Genomic DNA, 22,153 nt, shown 5'->3' on the forward strand with positions numbered 1-22,153 from the left:
TCAGCATACTTTTTTTATTAACTGTGTCAATTTTTGTCAAAAATAAAGTAGTTTTAATTTTTGGACAAATTTTGGCCTAAAATGACATTTAGGTGACATAAAAATTAAACTTTTGTATCACCATCATTTTCAGCATACTTTATTTGTTAACTGTGCCAAAATTTCTCGAAAATAAAGTAGTTTTAAATTTTGGACCAATTTTTGCCTAAAATGGCATTCAGGTAACAAAAATCAAAATTTTGATGACACCATCATGTTCAGCATACTTTTTTTGTTAACTGTGCCAAATTTTCTCAAAAATAAAGTAGTTTTAAATTTTGGGCCATTTTTGGTCTAAAATGACATTTAAGGTGCCAAAAAATCAAAATTTTAATGACACCATCATGTTCAGCATACTTTTATTGTGATCCGTGCCAAATTTTGTCGAAAATAAAGTAGTTTTAATTTTTGGACTAATTTTGGCCTAAAATGACATTTAGGTGGCAAAATATTAAAACTTTGATGTCACCGTCATGACGAGATTGTAACTTACCAAAATTTCAGTCCAGTTGTTTGATTAGTAGCTGTTTGGTTTTCCCTCAGTCAGAAAACACCGCGCGTCTACAAAATTAAAAATTCTATTGTTTCCCAGTGCTACCTAAATAAAGCAGCTTTTTTCGTGGCAACAAAAATTACCATGAAATAATTTTTGGAATTAACTGTCCTGATGAAATCTTTTGAAAAACGCCCGCGGAATTAAGTATTTCACACCTTAAGTTAATTTAAATTCTCGCGAATCAGTCATGTGCAGATATTTTTTTGCGAATGAACCATTTCAAGTCTTTCTGCGCACATAATTATTAAAATTAAAATAAAATTACTAAAAGTTTCACAACGTTAATTTTTGCAAAATCATTTTTAATAATTTCGCGAAGTTTTATTTTTGCGAATCGAACTTCCTGGAAATTTACGCGGAGAAAAATTTTCGCGAATATGGATTAGATTCGCCAAAATTAATCTTCATGAATTTAATTTAACAATAACAAACGAGAGTTGATGGGTGGTTAAAAGAAATTAAATACAATTATATATCTTAAAAACGAATTATGGTTTCCTCATTTATTTGTGCAATTCAGAGTCCATTGCTTCGTTAAAGTAAAAGAACTCCAGTAGCTAAAAATGTAAAAAAAAAAAAAAAAAAAAAAATGAAAAGTTATATAATATTTAGCATTTTTAACGTAGGTTATTTTAATTCTCTTTTTCCTGCATATTTTTATATATTAGCGTCTTCGTAGCAAAAGTATGATATGTTATGTCAACAGGTTCTCAATGGTAAGACTAGTTATTTGTCTTCTATGAGTTTCCTGGTTTACAAAGGTGTTTAATTAGACAGCATTATTACATATTTTTAATCTTGTAACAACAATTAAATTTATTGAATTTAGTACTGTAACACTTTACTGTATATACATTTGTTTACGAAAAATATCTATCTATCTATCATCACCATCATTCTCGGTGTAACGTCCGTCCGTCCGGAGCATACTAATGATCTTCTTCTAATTTGACCTGCACTGTGATAATTTTAAACTCTTTAAATTCACGCACCGTGCTGGTTAGCATAGCCAGGGAAAACCATCGTAAGGCTAACATGCCTGCAAGTCTACTTCAATATGATTTGTGCCGAATATACTTGCCCGTCATAATCGGTCGTGGTAAAAAGATAAAGATTTACCTATATTTGGACGTTATCCGGATAAACTATCTGTGCACATTACTCACTTATTGACGGATGCAGCGCAGTGGGTTTGTCTGCGGCTCCCAGTTCTGCAGACCGCGAATCAATTACTGTTCATTGCCAGACAGCATTCCAGTGATATGCCAAGTATTTCTGCTGCAATATGCTTTACATCGATTTTACTCGACCGTTATGATGGGGGTGAAACATTCGGTTGAGAAAAGACACACGGATATGTCATGACAAAGATTCACCTATAGATGAATTATATTCTCGCTCGCTTTCAGATATACAAGAGGAGACAACTGGTAGTAGGTTCGAGTTTGCTTCTATAGATTAAAGGTCATCGCTTCGAACAAACGCCTAGCAGTTTGTTTCATAACAAACCAATTTTAACATCATGAAAACAAAACAGCAACTGGCTTTATCACACTGTATTTGATAATACTACAAAAATGTCAGGGAGAGAGTATTTTCTAAAAAAAGTTTGAGTTTTTTTATTATAATTTGGTACGAGGTCATTCCATTATTTCACGTAAGTACAGACCTGCTATGACTTTCTTCCGAAATTTTATGCGCTGAAGATTTCGTTCAACAATATTTTGTCTTCTTGTAAGATAGCTTTCTTGACTCGATTTAAATTTTCACCAGTCCTGCGTCGTTGTAGCTGTTTCATTTCCCTTACTAATAATTATCATACGTTAACTTTCGATTTGACAAACAGCGCATGTTAATAACATAATCACTTTAAATTTTAAAACAAACGAAATATTTTATTGTTTTGCTTTAATGGTGTTCCATGAAAATAAAAATTAAAAAAATTGGGCAACGAAATAGCAAAAGATGGTGATACTTATTGTCTTCTCATTGCTGACAGGAAGCTCAAAACTTTCATCACCTTTTGAAATATCCATAGATACATCCGGAGGCGGAACAACAGTGATCAATTGCTTGGGGAATTTGCTTTATTTTTTAAATTAAAATAGCAGAAAATTTCTGAAGGTTTCCCTCGTTTTCATTCTACATTCTGGCCAGGACGAACTTTAAAGCGGATCAACAATATCGCGACAAAGGGCAACCTCGTTTCCAGGGCATCTTGTATATACAAGTATATATACAAGTTGGACAAAGGGACCATCGAGCTAACAACAAACTTTAGTTATTCCAAAGTAGGTTCTTGTCAAAAAAATACAAATTTACATTAATCACATATACGCTGCCCAACCAATGTACATCCGAGCAAGATTTTCAAGATCTGTCGATTCCTAAAAAAAAAAGTTTGTTCACCAGTGGCTGACGCCCAAGTAAGAGAAGAGCTCGCACAACCGCGCAAAAGTAAATAAAAAACGCACACAAATGAATAAAAAGGGCGCACAAGTAAATGATAGGGCGCACAAGTGAATAAAAGGGCGCACATGTAAATGAAAGGACGCACAAGTGAATACATGTACGAAAAAGTGAAAAGCACAAAAATGAATGAAGAACACGGTTACGCGAGGAAAGGTGCACAGTAGTTGAGTCATCATGGCGACGGTCCCATACAACTCAAAAATTTCATACAGAAACAAAATTTGCTGATATTTTAATCAGGCTTTAAATTGACAACACAACAAAAACATTTCAAAGCTACAAGCGAATTAACAGTCCTAATAAACAGGATTCGATTTTTTTTATATATTCTGTCGCTGGGATTTTTACCTTTATAAGCTGATGCACCTGTCCTTCAATAGAGAGCGGCAAATGTATCATTGTGCTACTCATGTATCCAGTGAGTCGATGTTCAACATTCTTGAGAATCTTCAACGCCTAAAACATGTTTGTTAAAAAGAATAACAAGTACATAAACAATAAAAAACCTTAATGTCGGTTCGAGTTTTTCACGCTTAACTGTGTTTCATATAAAAGGTTAAAATTAGTGTTGCGGTTACACACAGCCACATAGTGCTTGTAACAAAAAAATAGAGCAGGTACACATATGACATGTGGCTTACCAATTCATTTGTAGTCTCACCAGAAGATTGTCTTCGGGCTTCCTTCTTCCACTCGACAAGCGGATCATACAAAAACGTGTTCAGCACACTGGGAAGTCAATAAAAGAGACTCAGCAATATGTATTAGTTTAATACACATTCGAACACTCCACTGCCATATTTCTTATGAAAATACTTAAAAGCTAGACCCGAAACAACACTAGACAAAATGGCTGAATAACTATTATCGTGAAAAAATATAAAAAAAGGAATTTTATTGTGATCGATTTTTTAAATGAATCTATGCATACGACAAAAGCGACACATCGTATAGTACAAAAAGGCAGAACGCTTATGAGCAAAGTTAATATTACCTGAGTAGCGAATCTCTTTGATGTCTCATTAACTTCATGGCCATTTCGCAAGACTTTCGAAACACACCTTCATAACGCAACGGACCCTAGAGAATATATTTCATTTCATACACAATAGTTGAAAGGGCTTGTGGAAAAATCTACTTAGGCAGAAAAAGAATGAAAACATTTGCCATTTGAATTTCGATGACGACAACAATGACCCTTCGATGCACAATTTTTGTTTGATTTTTGTTTACCTATTTATTGAATAGAGTTTAAGACGCTGATCAAGGAAATGTATACAATCATGTCCTTTTGAAGAACGCTTGAAGAGATATTAAAGGTATTTTAATAACGACATTAACAAGTCTGTTACGAAAGGGGTGGGTTGACCAAGCTAATGGAAATTAGTTCCATTTTGGTCGCAAGGCGGTCTATGGTTACCCATGTAGGAGATGACGTCAGTTATTTCCACTCGTTTCCAAGCTATTTGGCCACAACTTAAAAGCGCAATGCAATGGCTATGCTAATTTTAAAAATGCTATTGACGTCAGTCTATATGCGGTAACGTCGTGCTGTAACGTCTAAAAAGGTAACAAATAAGACGTTTTTCGGCTAACTTCAAGGAAAAATGAACGCATCTACTTTGCTTATCTCAGATACACACCAGTGAAGTATTATTACTATAGGCGACCCAGCTTAACTTATCATTTATACTTGATCTATTCGTGGAACATTTTCCATTTTTTTATCATAAATATTGATATGTCGGGAAGGGCAATGCAAACATTCGGAAAAAACAAACAAATAATTAAGTAAATAAAAAAATAAACAAACAAGCTTACCATAGCGTTTATCATATTGTTCGTCAACCGAAAAGGTACTCTTTCTGGACAGTCAAACGTTTCACCCTACATATATTATTTTCAGTTATAAACATAACTCTGCAACTACTAAAAGGGTTAATTACGTACTTAGACCGTTACACTGCAAAAGACGCACCTATGCGTCTGTCTGTTCTACAGTCCAGCATAATTTTATCATTGGTGCAACCATTTTATTTTATTTTTAAAATGCCCATAAACATTTCATTAAGCTCGTTCAGGATCAGATAAAAGAAGTTACTGTCTTTTAAAAGTTTGATCGAATTTAAGGTTTGACCGATCAGTTTACGAGATAATATCTACGAGATAACAAAGTGAAAAAGTGCTCAAAATTGTGTAACTCGCTGAGAGGTAAAAACATGGAATTAGTGTTTAGCGAAACCAAATAAGAATGGGTAAATATTAAACTCAACTATTCTAAATTTGTCTTAACTATGTCGACAAACTTGAGAGTAATTACTTACTTTGTTAAACAAGCAATTGAAGTCAACATGAACACAATCGCCTGACATGGAGTCAAACAGTATGTTTTCACCGTGTCGGTCACCTAAACCAAGTGTGTAACCGACCATGGACATCACAGCCGACGTACGACAGTATGCCAGTCTGGCCATGTACCTAGAAAACATAAATATTGTAAATATTCAAATATGGTAAAACACAATGAAAAAATCCTAATAAATGCTTAAACAAGTTCTTGATTAGACAACGCGATTAAAGCACAAGTGCTAGCAAAAAACTAAGCTCTTAGGCCTTATTTAAATAATAAAAGCGGCTATCTGCTAACCCCGGCATCATTGCTATGACATAGGCAACCATATTTGACATTCTTAACCGAAATCTTTATTGGCTATTGAAGGGGAAGAAGCTGCGAATTAGCTATTATATTAGCAGTGAAAAGAAAAGCACTTATACATACCACTTTGTAGGGCTGGAAAAACTGTTTAAAAACCACTCATTAAAAACAGGCGGGTATTTTGGTAATATTCGATTGACAAATATATCGACCTTTGTACGCAAGTTACTGCTCTTCATTGGTTCGTATAACTGCTTTAATTCTTGAATCTTAACCACTATACCTACGTACATAATAATTTGATTCAATAAGGATGTACATTTGTGCACATGTGGGGCAAACAGAGAGGAAAAAATTAAGGGAAAATAATAACCCCTCAAAAAACTAACCAAGTTAAACTACTGATAGACGGTATACACTTTAAATGCTCAAAATTATTATAATTACTATAATTTTCTTAGAATATAATTTTCTCTTTAGTTTTCTTTGCAAGGCTGTACTATGAAAAATTGTTATGTTGTTTCGCAAGTCTCCTGCACCGTAAAACAAAATAAAATTTTGTCTGTGTTATACGAGCGATGAAAAACACTTAAAAAGCTCTTGATTTTAAAATAAGGGAGAAAATAAAAATACAAAAAGATATTACCTTTTTCTTTGTATATTTTGTTTAATATGTAACGTAACCCGGATGTGTTCGGAACCCATTCTAGCAATCCGCATTCTTCGTTTAACGGTATGACGGCATACGTGCGAATATGAAGTTGACGACGACGACAGTCCGGGTCTCTTAGCAACAACTAAATAGACGAGTGGAGAATTCCGTATGCCATAATTAAATGAAAATTCATATTTTCGATATTTTAAAATTTCAAAATCTACACGAAACTGTTCCCATATTTTCTGATATTTTCCAAACTTACAATAAATAAATGAATAAATTTACAATTTTTGTAGTTTTTTTGTACCTTGTTAACAAGTGAGTTAAATTCCATGAGACGGTTATCTTTCCTCAAATCGTCTTTCGGCTTACACATGAGTGCATATTTACAACCGTTACTCGCTCTCACGCAGATTTTTTTTGGTTTTTGAAGCGAAGAAAGGACGTCGATATGATCCTCCACTCCAACTATGATTGGTAGGTTCTCAGGGAAGGGATTATGTTTCTGTTGTGGATCTGGCACGCATGGCAATTGGACTGTTAATGTCGATTGAAGAGGAACAATTATTTCGCTAAAATTACTAAGGATGAAAAAAAATTAAATGCTTCGTTAAATGCAGGTGCTATTACCGAAATATTTTAAGTTATGGGTGTTTTTGACGGAAAGGTTTTTACACATCACGCACCAGTTTGCGACAACCGGTAAAGAAAAACATAATGAGGTATATGGAAGACTTTGGAATTTAAATAAAGCTGTCAGCTTAACAAAGAGCAAAAACATAACGCACCGATCACCCAGCAATCTCACAAGAGCTGGAAAATCTCTCGCCATGCTTAGCTTGTTCTCCTTCAAAACTCTTCGATTGCAGATATTTAACAGATGATCTGTCAGTTCCAAACAGTGAGAAATGAACTGCTTCAATCGGTGATCTGCTGAGGACATTTCTTGAAAGATAACTTTACATCTTTCGCTGCGCGTGTTGATAGATGACTTGTACACTGCAACCATGCTCCAGATGGCTTGCTCTTTATATACTGCGAATATTTTGCAAATTATACCTGAGTAAACAAGCTCACGCTTTAAGAATACTTACATTTATAACGTTAAGACCCACACACATCCTTGCAAGAAAACAATGGAGTCTTCCTCACAGTTTAAAGTACAAGGGAAAGAAATCAGTCTTGTAGGAAGCTTTCCACAAGCAGAAATAAAAACACTAGTTGAGTGGCTTTACAATCTGGGGTATCAGTGACCATCAGTTCAGATGTTGCATTTACTAACTGAAAAATAATATAACGAGCAACATACTTTTTAAAATATTCCACACCGACGCATTCTTGTGGCATATCCGAGAAACTAACTGTGAGAACGCAGTCAAGAATTGGTACGCCGGCAAGACTTTTGACAGTTTGATGATTTCGTCGTTCAACTTCTGCATTTTTTCTTTGTATTTTGTTTTCTCCACTTGTCTGCCATTTCCTAAAAAATAAGAATAATAAACAATTGCTTATCTTTTCTTTTTTTTTGAATAAATTTCTAAGCTCTTGAACATTTTCCCACAAAATTCCCCTATGCATTTCTAAATTGAATCACAAAAATGATTATAACATTTGGAACTGACAAAAGGAAAACTGGCCTTTGTAATCTTAAATAATATACCAAGTGTAAATTTAACTACAAATTTACCACCGAATTGAATTAACCGTAAAATAATTCTCAACGACTACAAACCTTCTATAACTTGATTGGCATCTTGTCCAAAATCTAACCACAATGTCAACAACCTTGGCATGGATTGATAGATATACTTGCTTCCATATTGTAACGATTCGCCGTAGTGTTTTACCACAAAGCGTATAAAGTCTCTAGAAAAAGTATGGAAAACGTTTTACAGACATTTTATTCGGCTTTTGAAACGTCAAAACGATTCCCAGTGTTGTTAAGAATTTTGGGCGCACAATACGCCCTTCTTATCAGGCGTATATGCAAAGCTAAAAAGCAAACTTCATTGCTGAACGTACTGTTTTCCTTTCTTTCTGCCTTCCTTGTTGCCATCCCAAGCATTCATTAATTTCTCGTAATACTTCGCCAAACAGAAGTGTCCCTTCTCCCACTTCACATTCTTCTCAACAGCGTCTTTGTATTGCGCAAGCACTGGTTCTGGTTCGTAGTATTCAGTTTCCTCCATCCATATGGCTTTCAGTAAAGATATCTAAACAAAATGCTGGAGCAAATAAAGGTTATAAACGCATTGTAATATGCTTCTCACATATTTTATAAATAAAAGGAGCACCATAGGTATTCAGGATCTCCTTAAAAAGCTGTAACACAAAGGGTTTGAAGCACACATCTTCAAGTTAAACTGCATTTTACCTACATTGAACAACACAACAACAACACAAACCTTGGCTGCGTAGAAATGATTGTTGCTCTCCTCTACATATCTTCTCTGCTCTACAGCAGCAGCCGATCCTTTCTGAAGAGTTAGCAGTGCGTTATGCAGGTCTTTTTGGCATGCGTACCATTTGGCTTGCTCAATTAAAAAATCAGATCGATTGTTAGCATTGACGTTGAGAAGTGAACTGTAGGCGGTTTGGAACAAGCCATCTCTAAATCACAACACAGTCCATCAAGATAATGAAATAAGAAAAAGAATTACTTAGACAAATGTGTGGAGATATGTAAATAGATCGCCCATTGGTCAATGGGCGATCTATTTACATATCTTTTACATATCTCTAGTATCTCTATCTGTAGTCTCTTGAATAAAGAGGTACCTAAATTACAAACGCTGATATAGAGGCACATTTGGAAGAGAATTAAATTTTCTCATTCGGTACTGCTCAAGTTTACTAACGTGAGGCAGGTGGCTACAAATCGGGTTCATTGTGGGCATAAAACAATGGAAATTTCGGGTTTTCCAAAAACGGTTTCGGAGTCTAGGAATTTTTAGTTATTTTAGTAAATATGTCTTGAAGAAATATTCAAAATATCCATACTACTTAGTTAACACCAGTAAAAATATAGCAGTAAATACATACTTCCGAGCTATCTTCGCCGTCTTCAACCAGCTATTGTCTTGCTCGATAGTCAACTGAAACTCTTCACCATGTAATGCCAGCAAAATTCGTTTCAAATTCAACACTGGTTCTTTCGATTTGAATGATGACTCCATCACATCCAATCGGTGGTCGAGATGAGACAGAAGATCGCGTGACTTTACTTTTGGGTTGTCATGGAAACGAACAGCGCTGCAAGTCTCGATATCTGTTAACATGTGAAGTCTGCAGGAAAAAAAAAACGCGTTATGAGTTATTCTGAAAGAAATAATACGTTGTAAAACGTACAGGGTCGCAAAAATAAGAATTATTAGAGTTGTTAAAAAAAAATTTTTACAGCACAATATACCACAATATTAAAATTAACCTTTCTTTCATTAAGAACTAACTAATTAGTGTTTTCTGGCACTTTCAAAGCATTACCTAAGCAGTAAACCTTTTAGGACAAACATTTTGTGTTTTAAGAATAACATTTAAACTTTTTAGTGTCAATTGGCAGTAACAGCTGGCCAACGTCACAAGCAATAACAAAAACAATATTTTAGGATCATGTTTTGAGAACACATAGCTACATAAGTAAGTAAGCTTCCAGAGAGAAACTTTTTTACGTACCTTATGATTGCGTTGTAAGCTCGCTGATAGCCACCAGATTCAACACTGGCACTGAGTAGACGCTGAGTTTGTACGCTCCTGATGGAAGCCATCGTCTGTCCAAACTCATCAATATTTTTATCTTTTAAACAGATGAGTAATTGGCCGAGAGAACTGCTCCAATTTTGCTGCAAGTTTTTTTTCTATAGGTCAAAAAGAAAAAGAAAGGTTAATCAAACGATCTGAAATTTCTTATTACTTAATTTTCTTTGTTTGAATAAGCACTGCACATGCAAAAAAAAAGATCAAATATATTTGCAAATATGAAATATCGTCAATAGTTGAAAATTTACAGGATTTTTATTCTTCTAGCATAAAACCCAGAAAAATAGATTTAAGAAAAATTACAATACAATGCAGAAATAAAAAAAAAATAACTAATACCTAGAATGTTGGGACATAGAATTACCTGGTTTACAGTTTTGCCTAAGATATCCCAGTGACCAAGCCTCCATGCTATCTCCGTTTGATACGGCTGAAGTTGAGTCGACCAGTCAGGCCTAATGAAAAAAAACCTTAACGGTAACATATATGACAAAATTAAAGAAAATTTACTGTATTTCTGCAGAAACTACTCAAAACTGTTCTGACACGCATATTGATATTATTGATTCTGAGAACTCCAGATCAATTTAAAAACAGACCTCTTCTCCATTACACCAGAGACGTCCATTAAGGCGTTGTTAAGTTGACCAAGCCGTATCAAGCAGTTTAAAAATCCTGTATGATGTTTCACATTCTCTGTATCGATTTGAATGGCACGTTCGTAACACGCAACTGCATCGCGTAAATTCCCTAAAATTACGTTTTGAGGTAAAATCAAAGTATCTATAAAAGTATCGTTTCAGGTGCTTTGCAACCAAAACTCCAAAATAATTTTCAGAAAAAAGAAAAGTTACTTTTTTTCTCAAGAAATAACACATACCTTTGCCCAAACGTTCCAACACATTTTTGTACACATAGTAAAAGCATTATTCAAAATACTGGTTGCGAGAAACAGTGCATAACAAAATACCTGAGCTCTCATGTTCGATGATCTGTTCCTTCAGACTTGTGTTTTTCTTTCTCGTAGCAGCAATGCCAGCAATTCCATCAGGTTCATCCAATGCGTAGTAAATTTTCTGAAGAAACTCCAAGTGATCCTCAACATTACCATTTGTCAGTTCGATGTGCTCTTCGTAATACATCAATGAACGCGACAATGCGTTACAATGAAATGAAGAGAAAGCTAGGATATCTTTTGGTATACTTTTCAAGAACATTGCAACATATTGGATACTTTTGCTCAACATTCCAGAGTTTGCAGAAGAAGTGTTCGTAGCGTGTCTTGCGTTGGTGTACCAAACATTCAGAAAATCCAAAATGGAAAACACAGTTTGTGCGCAGGAATTTTTAAACTCTGAGATCTGCGTTTCGGTTGTCATTGCAGACTGCAGCACAGCCATAATGTCGGTTCGCACAATGTCTGCATTGGAAGATTGAATCACACTAAGAACGACGTGCGGAAGAAGAAACAAAGCCGTTCGGAGGTCGTGTTTTATAATAGACATGCATGGTTGAAATACTTTCGTGGGGTTTGGTGAATCCAACTTGTAAATCATATAGTTTGTCCAATTGCATATCCACTCTTTGTAGACAGAACCCTTTACGCTTTCAAATATAGGCAAGGATAGTCTCGACCAATTGTAGTTGGTGGAATTGACATACTTTGACTGCAGGTGAGGATAAAGTAGTTCTTGTGTAGAATTAGAGAATTTCAACCATAACTGATAGCCATTGCTAAAAATAAGAATAAAACTCGCAAATTTTAACACGTTCGATCATGTGTTTTATAGTGCAAGATGGCTTGTACATTCGTCAGATAGATTTGTCGTTTTTAGTTTTTGATATTGGCTAATTGCTGAAGGTTTTTTATATGGGAACTTCAACGAGGAAGAGACCATCCTTGCCTCGTTTGATTTAAAGCTTAATTCGGCACAACCGAATAAGTAACGGAAACAGCAAAACATGAACAAAGGTGTGTTAGTTTACGTAAACAACCCTCCGGTTATCTTTCAGAAATTGCACAAGCTGCTTTTGCACAAGGCCATAAAGTGTAACAAAAAATAACAGTAAAAACACTGACCTGTCGGAATACTGATCTGTGCAGTGGTAAAACTGTAATATCTCCTGCAGAGCAAAAGCAGCACAATCTTGTGCTCTTGTGTTGTTTGCTGCTAAGAATGAGCGACAAAGTTCGTTGATCAAATCGTAGGCGAAGTTGATATCAGTGATATCAGTATTGGCAGTGGATTCCATCACAACTTCTTTTGAAGTATTTTCAAGTCGACCTGGATCAATAGCCCCCAGAAGGCCAAAACATTTTCCAACCAAACTTAACGTATTCTTTTTCTGTTCATTACAACATTGAAGCAACGTGTTGATCAATTCTTTTATGACAGGATCAACTGAATCTGAACGCAGCTCATCTGAAAACGACGGATTCGCATCCAGCAAATCACAAACCCTAATAAGTGCAAATTTCTGCACAGATTCATTTTCACTCTTTATACCCTTTAGTAAAGACAATATTTGTGTTTTGAAGTCTTTGATTTGCCTGATAGTCACGTGTGATGAGTCTATTATTCTCTTGATCTTCGCCAGACATGGATGAGGGGGTATGTAATATATGTCAGTAAAATAAGAATTTAATGCGGATCTAAAAAAACAATGATTTGTTACAGAGTGGTAATGACATATAATTAACGCAGAAATATATAAAAGTGATCCGGTGCAAAAATTTTTTTAAAAGAAGTGTAACAAAAATAAAAAAATCATCCTAAATAGCTTATTACATTGTGATAAAGATCAATATTTGTTTACAAATATATAATCTTATGTTATCACCCACATATCATCTGAGATATGTTGTAGCCCTCAAAAAAAAGTTTTCTGAAGTCACTTTTTGTATACCCAAACTTTAAGGTATCGAAGTATAGAAGAAGAGAAACTTTTAAGGGTATTAGGGTTAATACTTTTTAATAACATAACAAGTAAAAAAAATTTAATTATAGAGCATTAGAAAAAAAATATGTACCGGTTCTCAATAATTAAGAAATTTAAAATAGCCGCCACTTGATCACTGCAGGTATCCAACAAAGGTAGCAATGTTGCAACAATTTGACCAAGAATAGAGCCCAGTGTTTCCACGTCAATATTGCGCACAAAGCAATCCCATGCAGCACAACATAAATCTGGAAAGTCGTTTTTCAATCGAAATGTTAATTTTAAGATGGCCATCACCTTCAACCGAACCGGCGTCAAATACTTTGGTCCCATTATGTTGAGAAGACAGAGTATGCTCTTAAGAGCAATCTTCTTCTCGTAGTTTGGACTATGTGTTAATACGGAATTGAAAAATGCTAAAACACCCAGCAGCTTGTGGTGGAGAAGGAGAGCCTAAACAAAAAAAACAGTTCGAAGTTTCCCAAACTCAAAACAAACCACTTATATGATCCTATTACTTCAGTAATCTGTCTTTCTGAAATTATTAATAAAAAAATAAAAATAGTTAGATTAATTTACATACAATGTCAGAATCCGATCTGATTTCTTTTGGTCCCTTATAAGAAGTATCGTTGCTGGCAAGGATTGAAAATCCTTGATACACCTGTTCACGGTTTACACTAAGATACAGTATCAGTTGGTTGAATACGCTTTGACTTTCAGATAACAGCAAGCTACTTAACTCAACGTCAGTTTCATCCTAAATAGGAAATACAAAAAAATGCCCTTTACATTGATTTTAAATTTGATGCACAACTAGGATAAAAAACCTAAACACAATTTCATCAATTCAAATGCAGTCACAAATCAAAAGATGTAATCTTCACACCTGCAAATAACGCAAACAGGACTCCAATTCTGATTCTTTGGAAACTGTTCGTATTATGTACGAAAATATATACTTGAAATTGTAAAACATCATTTCACGTCGGTTGATGTTCAAATATTTCGCAAATAACCTCAAAATAATTGATGAACGAGAAGATGCATGCTGCACTATTTTCGGTAGCATTTCTGTTGATGTTGTCTAAAATCGATCAGATTAAGTTTATTACATTAGAATCCACATAATTCGAAAGGTATATTCAGTAATTGCAAACATATACCGCCAAGAATGCTTTCACATCTGGAAATTCAAATAGCTTTGCAATATCGAAAAATGCTTCGGTGACACTATGAACGTCCTTTCCTTCTGTTAAAATTTTGAAAAACTTTTTCACAGCAATATCGCTCAATTGGTTTTTGTGATCAACAAACAGCTGTTGGCATGTCCATTTATTTGATCGTGCTATTTGGTGAATCTAAAAAAACATTATGAATTAGTTATCATATGGTTTATGCTCTATTATTTTTCTGGAAAGACAAAGATCGGAATAACTTTTGTGCTATTAACTTTTATAGTATTTATAAATACATAACATAATTTTATGTCTATTAGTCATACCTGGTCAGATGCAACAGAAGCAATGAATTTATTTTGTGTGATGAAGCAGTTGAACAAACTAACCACCATTACCGAGAGCAAATCACCTAAACACGCCAATATAAAGAATTATGTTTGGAACATTTTTCCGGATCAGTGAGAGGTAACTCATAATGTGGTGCCACCTTCTAAAAAAGATCTCTCATGTTAAATGTTGGCAACTTTTTGCTTTTAGGAAAGGCAGTTAATAATGTCTCATTTTTTTTTTGAGTTAACTGTACAAAACTTAGTTGGAATTTGAGTATTGTTTGCTTTCATAAAAATACCACTAAAAATGCAAACGAGCCAAACTCACATAAACCTAACACTTCAACCTATTGATCTACCTTTCGAAACTTTTCCAACGCAGCCCATAGTGACAACAATAGTTTCCATTACACTGACATCATTTATTTCTGCTGCTTGAGAGAAAGTGCCAGATAAACTATCAATTGCAAATTGGTGCATGGCAACATTTTGAAACCCATTTAAATACACACCCATCTTCGAGCTAAAAATTGTTTAAATTGTTACACATCAATTTGTAAGCAAGGAGGTACTTTCAAAAAGAAGCAATTTTTTTGGAAACCAATTACAAAATAAATATCAGCAGGTTGACAAACAAGTTATACATAATGTCCCTTTTGCAACCACAATATGGGTATTAAACCACATCCTGGAAACTAAAAAGTAGTAGTCAGCAAAAACTGTGAAACAGAGTTACAGAACAAAAAACATTCATCACATTTTGAACAGGATTTGAATGAAAATGACAACAATAACCTGAGTTGTGTTCACCTAATAGTTACCTCCTTCTAAAGAAACTATTGCTTCCTCCCCCCTCCTCTTAACTAAAAATCCTTTTGACACAAGTCCTCTTAATCTAAAGGGGCGGGTGACACACTATGATGACTACTACTTTTTATCACCATAAAATAAAACGTACGAAAAAGCAAATCGAATCTCAAAGGAAGGATCTTTTAAAAGTTCCATGGCAGCTTTCCAAATTGACATGCTTGCTGGTGATGTCCGATCCTTATCACTCATATGCAACACTAACACTTTCAAAATATCAAGAAGATGAACTTTTAAAGTGGTCGATATGCTGTGCTTGAACAAGAGAAAGAAAGGTTTAAACAAAACAGCAATGTCTTTTTGTTCGCCAACAACATCTTGATTTGATGTGTCTGAAAAAACAACAAGCAACCATCAATTAACAATCAACAATAAAACAAATTATATATTATTGAAATACCTGGACTTTAAAACCTGTTTTTAATTGCCAATAATTCCCCGAGAAAAAAACAATTTCCTTTGTATTTGAATTTAAGAACAATATGCATTACCCCTTTCACAAAACTTGCACTTTAACAACAAGTTCCCATGTGTCATTTTGAGTAGCACATTACCACTGACAACACACACTAGTTTGCACACAGCTTCACCTATTGATGATTGTACAGTTTGAGATGAAGAACGAGCCAGTGTAACAAGCTCTTCTGTGAGCATGTCATAAAAACTTGATGTGTTGAAGTAAACAAAGTTTGGGAAATATTTTAGAGTTTTCTTTTGAACTACTTCTGATGGATGGACCTATAAAGAGATAAGTGCGTGTAAGTGGAGAGTAAGTCCAAGGCATGTATATAAGCACCTTGCACAGGGAAAATATCAACATCTTTATAGAAACATTTACAAAATTATTTTTAATAAAGTACAAGCTTACCAATGCATTTCTTATCACGTGAGAAAACCATGTTATGCACTTTGATACACCACCCAGTAAAGAAAGAAGCTGTAAACATTTGCCCAGAACTTTGTCAGTAAAACACAACTTTCGGCGATTGTACAGTGTAAGGAGCTGTGACTCACTGTACTCAGTAGGCTTAAAATCGAACCATGGTGGATCAATTGTGGTTAACCAAGGTAATGACGACATTTCAATAGCAATTCTTTTAATATCATCATTGGGTTTTGTGTCAGTTACAATGTACAGTTTAAGGCAGTGAACTAAATACTTAAAGGTTTCAGTAGCAGCTTGTACTTGCACATCTTTTGTAAGCTTGATATGAAACTCATCATCAAGAAACAATCTAACAATACGGTGGACCATTACTTCAACATTAAAAACTTCGGACATTTCTAAAATTTATTGGTTACACATTACACCAACTGTAGTAAATCAATTTGTATAATATCTTTTTATAAGCAACTTAGTTTTGCCTTTCAGCGTCAGTTGTTAAGGGTAAAATTTTGATTTTAGCCTCAAAGTTTCCAGCTTTGCACCTGCTTTTTTTGGGTTTTAATGTGAAAATTTAGCAGAAAGAATGACTTGTCAAATTTTTAAAAAACTGCTTTTTTTTAATTTCTAGTTTATTTCTGTTTTTTTTTATTTCAGATTTAAGCCTCAGTTGTTTAAACTTTCAGCCTTTTCAGTTGCTTATAAAACAAAAAAAAGGGTAGTAAGTATTATTTTCAAGGATGAAGTTCATCTTCAAGTAAATTATTAGGTAAGGCGTAGGAACCAAAGTTAATAGAACATAAAATACCAAAAAATATATTTATGCAGGACCATTTGACGATTTGACATAGTAATTAATAGTAGACACAAATTAAGCAATAAAATTCGAAAGATAAAGCAGAAAATCATATTATTGTTGTTTAATACAGGTAAATCTACATACAGCAACAAGAAATAAAAATGACGAGTAATATAACCAAACAAAAATCAGTCTTACTTTTTAAATCGATGTGTTGGTGACTGCTTAAAAGCACCTTGTACAACAAATTCACCCCCTCAATGTACAACCAAACAAACTCGTTGTTGCCTTCTGATAGTACCAAACCTTGTAGCTCTTTGATTTTGTTGGTTAAATTATCATGAACAGAAGTTCTAAAATTCATAGTGAATAAAGTTTGCGTTAGTATTTATTTTCGTTGGCACAATAAAACCCATTGCCACATTTGTTTGAATAAAAAAAATATCCACTGCATTACAATGAACAGCTTCAACATTTAACAAACTGTTCAGCGAGGATATGTACTAGTTATCACACAGGCACTGATTGCAAAATCACTTTTGCAGAAAATTATTTTATAAGCCTTTAAAATAAAATATCTGCGGAAATTTAAAAACGACTGAAAAAAATGCACTCCTAGTATAGTATATTCATTTTTATTTAGCAATGTAAATTATTTCTTGATCTCCTCGTTTTCCCCAATCTATTGTCTATGTCATACAAAGTCCTCCAGGTGGTTTAACAACCACACTTATGAGGTATAACTGTATATTATTTCTTGTTTTGGACAGATTGTACTACTGGTTTTCTAATAAATTTTATTTGCAAAAGATGTTTTTCAAATGCTTCTGTCTGAAAAGTTCCATTGTTGAAACTTTTCTTTTTTTTATGCACTATTTAAATTACATTAAATTTCATTAAAAAGTCAAACTAACTCAAAAAGTTGAACAAACCTACTTCAATGAATGCTCCATTGTCGAAAGTTTGTAGAGTAGCTGGTGATGATTGGTATGTGCAACCTCAACAATAAAACAAACGTTTAATGAAAGAGAAGGTCAGGTACTATCAAGCATAATCCACAAGCTCAGAATTAGTGTGTCTCAAAATAAGAATCCTTTTATTTTTTTAATTGGGCCACCAATTCCAAATTCCATACAATTCTTTTTAATTGAAAATGCAGGTTCTTATAGTAAAATTCCATTAAAATAAGTTTTAATATTTTTGTTGGAATATGTCGGAATCTAACAATTAGGATTTTAAAGAAAAATGTTTTCACTCCACCTTTAAAAATCTTTATATTTGCAAATTTTTATTCCCCTAACCTCATCAAACAGGGTAAGAACATAAAAATTTGTTCTTCAAGTTAAGCCGCTTTTTAAACCAGCCCATTATAAAAACAAACAACAAAAATAATTAAGCAATATGGCAGAATACATTTTAAAAATCACATGGTTTATTATTATGTTTTCCTGTGGGTCCTATTTCAAAAAAACTTTAGACTAACCTTTGGCACAGCAAAAAATGTCTCTATCCACTCCTAAATTTATTTCTTGCAAAACAATTTTTTTACATAGTACATAAAAGTGACATTATTTATTTTACTTTTGACAATTCTCTTTTTCCTAGGTTTTCTAAACAAACTTGCATCACATTGTCAACATTTTCGTGAAGGAAGGTTGGGTTTTGATGTAGCACTACAAATAATATATCCAGAAGGACTTCCTAAAAATAGAGAAGAATGCATGAACGTTGGGAGCATCTTTTTCATAGTTATTTAAGAGCTTTTTCATTTTCTTCTGGCATGACTTTTCAATATGTCTGCTTACATTACAAGACCAACTTATCTGGTCACAACAAAGAACATGTTAATTGTGTTCATCACTTTTTCCACAAAAATGTATAGAGGATAATTTTTCTTTTCACATTTTCTTACTTACAACAGGGTTTGTATTATTATTTTTTATTTCTAAATGCAAACTATAAATTTTAACCTTTCTAGAATAAATAGGTTTATTTAATGTATAGTACGAAAAGCAAGTAAAAAATATGAAAGTTAGTTTCCTAAATGTGCATACCTCGAGACACAAATAAACATTACGCTTGGAACACTCATTGATGACAAATGTAACTTTTTTCAGGAATAATTGCAACATTGATCTGTCAAGGTCATCTTTGGTCACAATAATATGAAGTGCATATTTCAATAATGGGAGCCAGTCAACAAGAAAGCTAAAACAAAATTAGAGGTCATTACTTAAAAAAAGATAAAACAGAATAGCGGTTAAATTAGTCCTATTATACCTGGGATTGTTTGGCCCAAAGTACTTATGCTCAAGTGATAAAGTTAGTGCAAAAATTTATTTGATATATAAAAAATAATTTTAATGATGTCAGTGAGATCAAAAGTGATGTCATGTCTGCAAGAAGGTTTCCTTTTTGCATGTTACAGATAAAAAGATCTGTTTTTCCAGAAATATTGACACTGGTGTCTTGGCACAAACACAATTTTAAGATGTTCCAGATAACGGAAACAATATAATGATGTAATTAAAATCAGAAAGGACGTCATTCCTCCAAATTAACATTTTCTTTAAATCTGGTCTGTGTTTTATCGCTAGTCACCAATATATCTATGGTAACCCCAAGGTTACCACTTTGAGACCTACATGTATTAAATATTTATGCAACATTTTACAACACATATATAACAAATACAACATTTTAAATTAGTGTAAGCACTATTCAAATTTCAAAAAAGAAATATGCATAGATAAATAGTAAACAGGTTCTTTATAAAATTGGGCATAATCATTTATTTTTAAAAGAGATCATGGAGTTATGAGTCATACTCCAGATAAGAAATAAATACTTTGTCAAAACATTTCAAAATATTAAATAGCTTATATCAAATTAAAATGTAAATTCCCCTATGCAATTAAAAGTAGGCTGCTCATGGCAGGGCTTTTATTACAATTAAATAAACCATCTTGTCAAAAGTAAATAATGTTTTGTAAGCTTCCTAACTGGTTTTGTTCTAGTGTTCTATGTAGAAGTTAAATCCACTAATAAAAAGGCCAAAAAAAACATAAATAAAATGGACACACCAAAGATAAGGGAAAGAAAGCAATGAAATATCAGATTCATAATTTTGACATTTGTTTTGTGATTTTCAAAACCATGTTAAGCAAACAATATAAAAATACATACGTTGCATCATCAAGAAGATATTCCAAAATTGACGTGGTGATGAGTATATACTGACTAAAATAAGAACTGGTCATTGATTCATGTATTTCCACAACAGCAACAAGTAGTTTTAATGAAACCTATACAATAAAAAAATAATTTTATTTTGCATGAAGATGCATAAATATAAAATATTTTAAATCAAATGCAATACACTGTACAATGGGAATTTCTTAAAAAAATCTAAATGAGCAAAAATAAAGAAAATAACAATAAAATTATAATAAAGCAAAATTTTTTTTCCTTTTTTCTCTTATTAGAATACCCTAAAACGTTTTGTTGTTTATATAAAAATGGGAAAGTTGTTATTTGGAATACATTGCAGCACCTTAGGCCAATGAAAGTGATCTTCTGATTAGCATGTCTGTGTGTACCTACAATAGTGCTTTTCAGTTTAATTTTAGCAATCTTTCTATTTCTTCATTTTATTCCAGCTCAAAACAAAAAAATATTGGCTAGCCATCTTTTAATTCTAACTTTATAATTTTTGTGTTTCCACTGCAAAATTTTCTCTGACACTCACAATAAAATAGCAGGTCAAATTAGCTGGAACAATTAAAAAAGTTAAGTGTATCTAAAAATTTTAAAGCTATCATACATTTTTTTCATCAGAGGTTCAACTTTCCTTGTCCTAACTTATTTAAGAAAGAAAATTGTGTTAACTTACAAAGATAAGCTGCACATCACATAATTGAAGTGTTCTGATCACAACAGTGTATAAGGAGCTTCTGATGTTTGTCAGGAACTGTTGAATGTAACGGATGTTTTCCTCAAGAATTTTGCTACGGTTAATCAACGAAAATAAATCTAGTGAGTGGTTTAACAAATATTATTATACATAGCAGGGCTCGGGCCTTTGAAAGACTATAATGCAACAGCATCATAGTCTTTCAAAAAGTGCATAGATAACGCAGACAAAAGATATGGTTACAATTTCTCTTTAGGACCAGATAAATTGATACTATAGTCCTCTTCTTGACTGTCACTAAATTATTGCTGCATTTAGCGTTCAGTTTCAATCATAGTAAATGCCATAAATGATTATTAAAATGGATGTTACAAAGAGTGTTTGACAGTTGCTATTTGATACAAGCTACAAAACTTCTATTAATATTTTAAACTGAGGTACAGAAAAAAAATTTACTTTCACTGGAGGATAGAAACTTCTACCTTGGGTGTTTATTTAAACGCAGGTAATTTTTCAAAAGTGGGTGAATTGCTTAACTTATAAAATGTTTTCACTTTTCTTCAATTTAATTTAGATGTATATTTAGCAAGTGGGTACCAATTGCTGCTATATTATATGACATAGTGTGCACAGGGGTATGGACCCCCACACCAAAAAAATTGACCCCCACCTACATTTCAAACCTCCACATTATAATTTTGACGGCAAATCTCCACCTTCAGCCACAACCTGTAATCAAAACTGATCCCAACCCCTATATTAAAACCTTAAATCTGAAACTTTTATATGTTACAAATTTTGAAAAAAGGCCCTAAAATGTCTTGATAATGTTTAACTGTAGATTATGTTGAATTTATAGATTGATTATTTACATTAATAAAATGTAAAATATAAAAGGTTTCTCTGATTAGTTCCCTATTTTTGACACATTGTCAAAAAATGTCATTTCATTTGTTTAATAGATCTCATTTCATTTCCATCTCCAAACTTAAATATTGTATTACTTTGTGACTCTGTGACATGATAAAGTTCATTATCACTCAATGTCTCTTTCAGCCAAATTTCTCCACAAACAGTTTTTGAACAGCCTGAATCCAGAACAGC

The 22,153-nt window shown here is 33.3% G+C and overlaps 1 protein-coding gene across 1 annotated transcript in view; it reads right to left on the reverse strand.

Annotated features, from left to right (window-relative positions):
• Positions 1 to 2,871: 2,871 nt before the first annotated feature.
• The window catches only part of LOC130662336 (serine/threonine-protein kinase ATR-like), a 29,777-nt gene continuing 10,495 nt past the window's right edge, over positions 2,872 to 22,153 (reverse strand). The window contains exons 8-42 of the mRNA XM_057461174.1: positions 21,029 to 21,143; positions 20,323 to 20,441; positions 19,191 to 19,344; positions 18,718 to 18,837; positions 18,073 to 18,134; positions 17,335 to 17,489; positions 16,323 to 16,738; positions 15,946 to 16,192; positions 15,546 to 15,786; positions 14,947 to 15,110; positions 14,582 to 14,667; positions 14,244 to 14,438; positions 13,967 to 14,164; positions 13,661 to 13,837; positions 13,169 to 13,530; positions 12,218 to 12,790; positions 11,108 to 11,871; positions 10,737 to 10,887; positions 10,502 to 10,592; positions 10,054 to 10,235; positions 9,424 to 9,666; positions 8,787 to 8,991; positions 8,404 to 8,594; positions 8,114 to 8,247; positions 7,691 to 7,861; positions 7,170 to 7,440; positions 6,689 to 6,962; positions 6,370 to 6,520; positions 5,847 to 6,006; positions 5,392 to 5,545; positions 4,889 to 4,954; positions 4,062 to 4,147; positions 3,709 to 3,796; positions 3,416 to 3,523; positions 2,872 to 2,982 (exon numbers count right to left, since the gene is read on the reverse strand). Coding sequence (XP_057317157.1) covers positions 2,923 to 2,982; positions 3,416 to 3,523; positions 3,709 to 3,796; positions 4,062 to 4,147; positions 4,889 to 4,954; positions 5,392 to 5,545; positions 5,847 to 6,006; positions 6,370 to 6,520; positions 6,689 to 6,962; positions 7,170 to 7,440; positions 7,691 to 7,861; positions 8,114 to 8,247; positions 8,404 to 8,594; positions 8,787 to 8,991; positions 9,424 to 9,666; positions 10,054 to 10,235; positions 10,502 to 10,592; positions 10,737 to 10,887; positions 11,108 to 11,871; positions 12,218 to 12,790; positions 13,169 to 13,530; positions 13,661 to 13,837; positions 13,967 to 14,164; positions 14,244 to 14,438; positions 14,582 to 14,667; positions 14,947 to 15,110; positions 15,546 to 15,786; positions 15,946 to 16,192; positions 16,323 to 16,738; positions 17,335 to 17,489; positions 18,073 to 18,134; positions 18,718 to 18,837; positions 19,191 to 19,344; positions 20,323 to 20,441; positions 21,029 to 21,143 — 6,934 coding nt within the window. The 3' untranslated portion in view covers positions 2,872 to 2,922. The remainder of the gene's footprint in view (positions 2,983 to 3,415; positions 3,524 to 3,708; positions 3,797 to 4,061; positions 4,148 to 4,888; positions 4,955 to 5,391; positions 5,546 to 5,846; positions 6,007 to 6,369; positions 6,521 to 6,688; positions 6,963 to 7,169; positions 7,441 to 7,690; positions 7,862 to 8,113; positions 8,248 to 8,403; positions 8,595 to 8,786; positions 8,992 to 9,423; positions 9,667 to 10,053; positions 10,236 to 10,501; positions 10,593 to 10,736; positions 10,888 to 11,107; positions 11,872 to 12,217; positions 12,791 to 13,168; positions 13,531 to 13,660; positions 13,838 to 13,966; positions 14,165 to 14,243; positions 14,439 to 14,581; positions 14,668 to 14,946; positions 15,111 to 15,545; positions 15,787 to 15,945; positions 16,193 to 16,322; positions 16,739 to 17,334; positions 17,490 to 18,072; positions 18,135 to 18,717; positions 18,838 to 19,190; positions 19,345 to 20,322; positions 20,442 to 21,028; positions 21,144 to 22,153) is intronic.

This window comes from Hydractinia symbiolongicarpus, chromosome 10 (assembly GCF_029227915.1).
Source record: "Hydractinia symbiolongicarpus strain clone_291-10 chromosome 10, HSymV2.1, whole genome shotgun sequence".
NCBI classification, from domain to species: Eukaryota; Metazoa; Cnidaria; class Hydrozoa; order Anthoathecata; family Hydractiniidae; genus Hydractinia; species Hydractinia symbiolongicarpus.